The sequence below is a fragment of the Protomyctophum parallelum genome, assembly GCF_964188405.1.
Source record: "Protomyctophum parallelum genome assembly, chromosome: 15".
NCBI classification, from domain to species: domain Eukaryota; kingdom Metazoa; phylum Chordata; class Actinopteri; order Myctophiformes; family Myctophidae; genus Protomyctophum; species Protomyctophum parallelum.
Genome location: NC_139710.1, coordinates 50,791,114 through 50,798,980, shown reverse-complemented (window position 1 = coordinate 50,798,980; position 7,867 = coordinate 50,791,114). Strand labels below are relative to the sequence as shown.

Genomic DNA, 7,867 nt, shown 5'->3' with positions numbered 1-7,867 from the left:
TCCCAATTTAATTTTTCCACACATACATTGTGTTGCTACCCCAGTCTGTAGGAGTACATGCAGTGACAATTAAACTATCACCCTCCCCGGCCCTGGTGACTGGCGTAGCTGTCTGGGCACCTACAGTAGGCTGTTAATGCGGCCTGGGTTCACCTACAGTAGGATTCAGTTTCCTGTATTATCCATAATAATAAAGGCAGAAAAGTTGAAAAATATATATGTATTATTTTATTATTTTAATGTATACAGAAAATAGAAGATCTGAAAGTATATTGATACAGATTACATTTGTTCCGTACCAGCATTACATTACATTTGTTCCGTACCAGCCAAATACAAAATGTAAAAATACAAAAGGATATGAAATGCATTAAACGGTCCATCTCTGACCACAATAGATTTATCAAAGTCACTTCATTTCACCTTTTTTGCGCTTTTGTAATTAAAATACTTTTTGCATTTTTACCTCAATGAGGTTGTTTTATTAAAAAAAAAATGTATATAGCTTATAAAACCTACTATGGCATTATTATTACATTATTGATTAACCCATTACTATGACGGTAACCACAACCACTCTGTGAGTCGGTCACTTGCACTTCACGTTCTGATTAGTCAGCAAAGGAAAAGGAAAGTGTGAAATGTTATAAACGTTATGTGGGTGTTTCAATTCCAGTATTTAGGACTTCTTAAATTATAGATAGTCTGGCCCTATTAGATAGATAGCCTATAATTAACAGGTGGAAACAAATGCTTTAAAATGCATACAAATATTTATTGATATTTATTGATCTGTTAAATGTTTCAAAAGTTTAAATATTTTAAAGTTTAATAAGTCCATCAAAAAACAAACTAATATTTTGGGAACAAGCTAAAGCTTGAAATCAAATATATTACACACCAAATCTATCTATCCATAAATGCACAATTTCTCTGTACGTCTGTCTGTATGTATGTACGTACATACGTACGTACGTGTGTACAGCTTTAATGCATGTAACTCTGGAACCGTTAAACCCAACTGACTTCACCCCCATAGGGAGTGCAGTGCCCAGTGACTTCACCCCCATAGGGAGTGCAGTGCCCGGTGGGTCAGAGTGCAGTGCCCGGTGTCGGGTGGGTCAGATATGGTTGTCCAGAACCACCACAATAGGCCTCTGCCCATGGCCTGTTCTGACATCACAACACTCCATATTCACATAAAGTGAATGGTAAAGTGAGTTGCTGGTTTAACATTGTTTAATGCAATCAGATGCATCCTGTTTGGATGTATGGGCTGGTTTAACGTTGTTTAATGCAATCAGATGCATGCATCCTGTGTGGATGTATGGGCTGTCAAGGCCAAAAAGTATTTCTTTGCCACTCAGCAGTCGTTCCTGCATAACCTCTGGCCGGGGGTGACGTCACACACATACCCTCGTACGTGCGTGACATCCCCGCAAGCTCATTGTTGTGAGCTTGTGGGGGTGGATGGGATGTTCATCATTCAAGTTTGCAGAAGAAGAACACATTCTACTGCTATTCCATGTGTGAATCATGAGAATGAAGAAATAGCCAGCACACCAAGAAATGTCCTTTTTTTTTGCCTTCCTCAGCGTTGTAGTGTGAATCATGAGTAATGTGCACGGGATTTCCAGGAATCCCTTCAGGAAACCACAAGTTCAAAGAGCCCTTCGCTAAAACCCACCCCAAAAGTGATTATCCAATGCTAAATGGTAAATGGTGCATTTATATAGCGCCTTTATCCAAGGCGCTTTACAGAGATTGTGCATTACATTCACCCATTCATACGCCGATGGCAGCGGAAACCATGCAAGGCACCAACTAGCACATCGGGAGCAATTAGGGGTTCAGTGTCTTGCTCAAGGACACTTCGACAGTAACTCTGGGGGAGCCCGGGTTCGAACTGGCAACCTTGCGGTTACCATCCAGGCACTCTACCGCTGAGCCACCGCCGGCCCTGCTAATCCAAATAGTATAGCAACCGTTGCTGAGGATGGCAAGCTTTCATCACCTCATAGCTGTCACTGTTATTTTGCATGGCTGTGTTGTTGAACACATACACGGCTTAATGTCGTGACCCACCCAGGTGATGGCAATAATACTAACAGTATTCACAGTAGTCTTACATGAAAACTCCTGTCTGAAGGTCTGAAGTTGATTGTGTTGGATACTGTTTCTCCCTCTGACATTTGCTTATCTAGCTTATTGAAATAATGTCATGCCCATTTGTTCAGTGCCTACTGCAGGCCTGGTTGAATAGATTTAGAAGACATTTTGAAGCTCTTGCTACTGAAATGATCGATTATTTACTAGAACCTACTACCACAATGGCCTAAGGAAGAAAACTATTATTTGGGGTGGCAATGACTCAGATTGTGAAGTGGCCATCTGGCAAATACCAGGTGAAAAGTTGGACTTGGACAGAAAATATATATTTTTTGGCTTTGAAGTCATGATGGCACTAGTAGAAATCGGTGTTATTATATAAACATTCTTGTGCAAACAGGACAGTTTAACTTTTGAATTCTCCAGTAGTCAATAAGTAGCAACAGAAGCAGTTTGAGGCTGGGTGGAGGGGGTCACTCAGACTGGAAATCCACACCGAAAAAAACCCGGTCTGGCTTCACTGCTATCAGACTGGGGTGGCTTGAATTCACCCACAGCTTGTCTTTTTGTTTCAGCTTGAACGAAGCTCCCGAGTACATGGACTTCTGCCAGTATTCCACATCGCATTTCACCGTGTGAATGGCTGACATTAGTATGACGTCTGTCCGGTAGCTTTCTGCAACGTGATAGACGTTGTGATACAGAATAAGGTGACTGTCGGGATCTTCTTTGGCGTTCCTGCAGTCGTGGACGGCGGCGGCGTCGTCGTCGCCGGGATACTCGTAGGTGATCTGCAGGTACACTCTGTAGAAGCCGTCTCTGGGCACGCTCAGATATTTGTTGCAGTAGCTGAAGTCGCGGAGGTGGGCGTGACCATCGCTGTGCTCCCACGCAAGGTGGTGATGCTCCTTGGTAGATGTTGATACTAGAAGAATATATGGCAATAAGAAAAGTTTGTTTTCACACAATACCAAAACAATAGGATAACACAATCCTTTTGTTTTGTACTGTTTTGTACTTCACTTTTAGTTAACGCTAAAACCGTCCCGAGTCCCTTTGGTGTGGTTTGGGCCATTGAATTCCATGCGCTGAATCACTAGGGTCAGCGTGGGTCAACGTGCAACAAGACACATCACAGCGCAGGGACAACGCTAAAACCGTCTCGACCCCTTGGCGTGGTTAGGGCTTTAGTTAATTGATCAGCATACATTAATGGTTCTCAACCTTTTCAGTCCCCACCCTGATAAGCACTTACAAGGTATTGTAGGAGTTGAGCCATTACATTTTGTTTGACCCGGTTCCACAGAAATATTGTGAAAATAGCAGATGTACAAGCCCAGAACTTTCGAGGAGTTCATATGGAGACCCCCCTGGGGGAATTGGTCAGCAATCTAATCCTGACATGCTTTTCACACCCACTGATACAGGGCATTGGACCTCTAATGCTGGCGAGAGTGCCATCCACAATTTAGAAGTTAAGAATGAAACAAGTAAACATTAAACAATGGAATTACACTGATTTGTTGATTGGTTGGTTAGTCAACAGAAGCTCAAATAGGCATTTCCCTGTCTGTACCTTACCTGTCAAATGTGCACTTGGATTTTGATGCTGTTGAACTTGAACTTGTTTCTGCTGTTGAGCACTGATGGCTACAGGACAGATGATAAACATGATGGGTTAGACATGGTCTGTAGGCCTATGGCTACAGGACAGATGATACACATGATGGGTTAGACATGGTCTGTAGGCCTATGGCTACAGGACAGATGATACACATGATGGGTTAGACATGGTCTATAGGCCTATGACTACAGGACAGATGATAAACATGGTGGGTTAGACATGGTCTGTAGGCCTATGACTACAGGACAGATGATAAACATGGTGGGTTAGACATGGTCTGTAGGCCTATGGCTACAGGACAGATGATACACATGATGGGTTAGACATGGTCTATAGGCCTATGACTACAGGACAGATGATAAACATGGTGGGTTAGACATGGTCTGTAGGCCTATGACTACAGGACAGATGATAAACATGGTGGGTTAGACATGGTCTGTAGGCCTATGGCTACAGGACAGATGATAAACATGGTGGGTTAGACATGGTCTGTAGGCCTATGGCTACAGGACAGATGATAAACATGGTGGGTTAGACATGGTCTGTAGGCCTATGGCTACAGGACAGATGATAAACATGGTGGGTTAGACATGGTCTGTAGGCCTATGGCTACAGGACAGATGATACACATGGTGGGTTAGACATGGTCTGTAGGCATATGGCTACAGGACAGATGATAAACATGGTGGGTTAGACATGGTCTGTAGGCCTATGACATCCGAAAAAGCAAACTAATGATTACATGATAATCAATCTGACAACTCAATCGCCAAAACATAAAGGACAAACAGCGCCCGCTTTTCCTTTTAATTGACGGAGTCAACAGTCTAAATAATTATTTACCTGGTGAAGGGTCAGCAGAAGGTGTATGCTATAAGAAAACAAACACTGTTAGCAACATGTATGGCAATAATAATATCTAAGCTAACGTAGACCTATAGAATGGCTGTGATATTACCTACATTTCATGATGACACAACTTTCAAAAAGTAATGAGAAGACAAAATTGTAACTGGAACACTAATGTATTTTGTGTTTATTAAAGAGCTGGATAAACGGGGAAGCGGAGACCCCTAGTGCTTTGACCGTTTAACAACACACATTTTTTTTTTTTTTTGTATTAACCCAAAATATCACTTAGGGCTAGCTAGCCTACCTTTAATTTAACTAAATACACGTGTTTGTTTTGCCACGACTTTCAAGTGGATATTATGTGAAACAAGAGCTGACTTCAAGTTGCAGCAGCGAGTATTATTGGTTGACTTATTTACAGTAAGTAAAGTAGCCACGTACGTCACGCAGGAGTGCCTCGATCGAGATGACTAATTAGTCCTTATATGGCTGTACAGTGAGTGTACAGTAGCCTACAGTATGCTATAAATGCGAGCTATGCAGTGATGTAAAGTAAGCACCTGTACAGTCACGAGGTATGCTACTGCACTGCACATAAATAGTACAATTTTGAGTATTTCCAATTTCCAGTAGCCTACTTTTTTAAATTCTACTAGGCGTAGGCTACATCTCGGTCAAATAGCTATTCCACAGGGTAGGCTACAGGTCAGCTTGCCCCTTCGCTCACAGTGGTATCAAACACAACACAATATTTTTATACATTTGAAAACTATTCTATTCATAAAACTATTCTGCATCCTACTAATCAATGACTATAGACTATACTTTTGGTACTTGAAGTACATTTTAATGCCAGATACTTTTGTACTTTTACTCAAGTAAATTTCGGACTTTTGCTTTTAAAGTTGTAACAGAGTAGCCTACTTCATTGATATAGGCTACTTTTAGCTATACTTTTTCTTAAGTAAATGAATTCCACCACTGGCGCTACATGATATCACAGCTATTCCAGGCGGGCTATACAGTAGGCTCTACAGTAACTTGTCTGTTTATTCTTTGAATATTCTTTCTTACCTGGCACTGCTGGCAGCCATGAAGCACACGATTATTATTCCCAAAGACGAACACGAGCAGTAGCGCCAGCAGAGCCGTGACCACGAACAGAACGCCCGCAACAATGAACCGGGTCAGCTGCATTAAGTGCATTAAATTATTATTATTATTATTATTATTATTATTAATATAGCGCCGAGACTCAGACTGGCAAATGGATCCACCACAACAGCAATAAGCGTCTTCTCCTTGCTGCTGCTCCATCATGGGAATGTGATGATGATCCATTATGAATTATGGTTCAAAGCAGAGAGCCGCTCGGTGCTGCAGCATGCAGTGAGCAGTGAAAGTCAAGTGGAACTCTGCTGCATTTTATACACGTGTGTTGTTGTGTCACACATTTAAATTAAGCTCCCTCTTCAACAAAGACAATGAAGGATCAACGCTTCCCACTTTTGGAACGTCGATCGTTACGTCATCATTCATAACAACATATCAATCCAGTTTCTCTTCTCAGTCACACTCTCACTCACAGACAGCAGTAGGCTACACACACACACACACGCACACACACACACACACACACACACACACACACACACACACACACACACACACACACACACACACACACACACACACACACACACACACACACACATGTTACAGGGTGCTCTAGCTAGGCTACGGCCCCACCCTGTGGTTCCCGGATGTTACTACCTCTCTAGCATTATTACCTCGCTTAGTCATGAAGCTGTTGTTGACATTGCAATGCTGTTATGTATGCTACCGGCTTTATTATAATTAAAGGCACTGAGCACAGCACATCTATCCTGGGTATCTGTTATACACATACATGCAACATGGTGACAGAAGTGGAAATAGGATCATAAGAAGTTAACGTCGCTCTGTCCGTCGCCAAAGCAGCGTGTGCTTGTTTGTTTTGGTGAGGATTAGCAGCTTCGGTTAGCCTGCTAGCATTTGCGTCGCGCTGGAACGATGGCAACCAGCATACCGCCTCCGGAGCCCATGAAGATGACGGGGGATGTTCACAGCAACTGGGTGAGCTTTCGAGCAGAGTTTGAGGACTACCTGCTTGCGACCGGCCTCAGTGAGAAGGCAGAGCCGGTGCAGGCAGCAGCACTCAGGAGGCTGATGGGGAACGACTGCCGCCATGTCTACACACACAACCTGGGACTCACGGCGGACCAGCAGAAAGTTGTCGGTGCTATACTGGAGGCACTGGAGACATACTTCACACCCGCCAGGAACGTGACTTTCGAGAGGTATGTGTTTGGCCAACTTAAACAAGAGGATGGAGAGCTTTTCGACTCTTTTGTTACCAGGCTGAGGGAGAAGGCTGCCTCTTGTGAATATGGAGCTATTAAGGATGAACTCATAAAGGACAAAGTTGTTCTCGGGATAGCTGACGAGGGTGCAAGACGTCGTTTACTGAGAGAAAAGGACCTTAAATTGGACGATGCCATCAGGATCTGCCGTGCATCTGAGGTCATGGACAGCAAGCTAAAAGCCATGTCACTGAGCAGCTCCGGGCCGGGGGACAGCATTAATGCCACACAAGGACAGCGGTACGAACGGAGGACTGCCAGCAGGCCGTCTGAGCCCACCAACACATCGGCACAGCATCAGAGCATGAGAGGCGCAGGTGACTGCAAGTACTGTGGCTCACGGCACAAACGGGGGCGAGACCTGTGCCCAGCATTTGGCAAATCATGCCGCTCATGTGGCACTGCCAACCATTTTGCGAAGGTATGCATGAAAAGGGGCCAGCAAGCACGCCAGTTGAACACTGTGGATGGCCCATGGCCTGAGGACCGGGAGGGCAGTGACCATGATGAGAGAGATGTGTATGCAGCGGAGAGCGTGGGCGCTGTAAACACTCAAGGGAAAAAGTGGTTTGTCAACCTGCCGCTGCAAAGAGGGGCCCAGAGGTGCCAGCTCGACTCTGGAGCCACTTGCAATGTGATGAGCATCAAGGATAAGATGAGGCTGGCGCCTCGTACGCCTCTTCAGAAGAGTCTCACAAGATTGAAACTCTACAACAGTGAGTGGATGAGCTCGTTGGGTGTGTACAGCACGCAATGCATTATTAGGGGCAAGACACACAGGCTGGACTTTGAAATTGTGCATACCGGCCAGAGGCCCTTACTTTCGGGAGAGACATGTGAGAGACTTGGTCTAATACGTTTCACCATTCCCGAGGAGTTG

At 44.1% G+C, this 7,867-nt stretch overlaps 1 protein-coding gene across 1 annotated transcript; it reads right to left on the bottom strand.

Moving 5' to 3' along the window:
• Positions 1-1,967: 1,967 nt before the first annotated feature.
• Positions 1,968-5,974, bottom strand: LOC310872025 (uncharacterized protein). The gene is made up of 4 exons (XM_083783694.1): positions 5,660-5,974; positions 4,577-4,604; positions 3,691-3,759; positions 1,968-3,034 (listed from the first exon to the last, which is right to left on the bottom strand). Exons 1-4 carry the CDS (start codon positions 5,924-5,926, stop codon positions 2,583-2,585), a joined length of 816 nt encoding a protein of 271 aa, XP_083639820.1. The 5' UTR covers positions 5,927-5,974; the 3' UTR covers positions 1,968-2,582.
• Between the last annotated feature and the right edge of the window lie 1,893 nt (positions 5,975-7,867).

What these genes read in the sequence shown, in the direction of transcription:
- LOC310872025 (XM_083783694.1), bottom strand. Translation starts at nt 5,926, where the DNA reads ATGGATCATCATCACATTCCCATGATGGAGCAGCAGCAAGGAGAAGAC. An exon ending in ATGGCTGCCAGCAGTGCCAG is followed by an intron (nt 4,605 to 5,659) that starts GTAAGAAAGAAT and finishes GTTTTCTTATAG; the next exon opens with CATACACCTTCTGCTGACCC. An exon ending in TCCAAGTGCACATTTGACAG is followed by an intron (nt 3,035 to 3,690) that starts GTAAGGTACAGA and finishes ATATTCTTCTAG; the next exon opens with TATCAACATCTACCAAGGAG.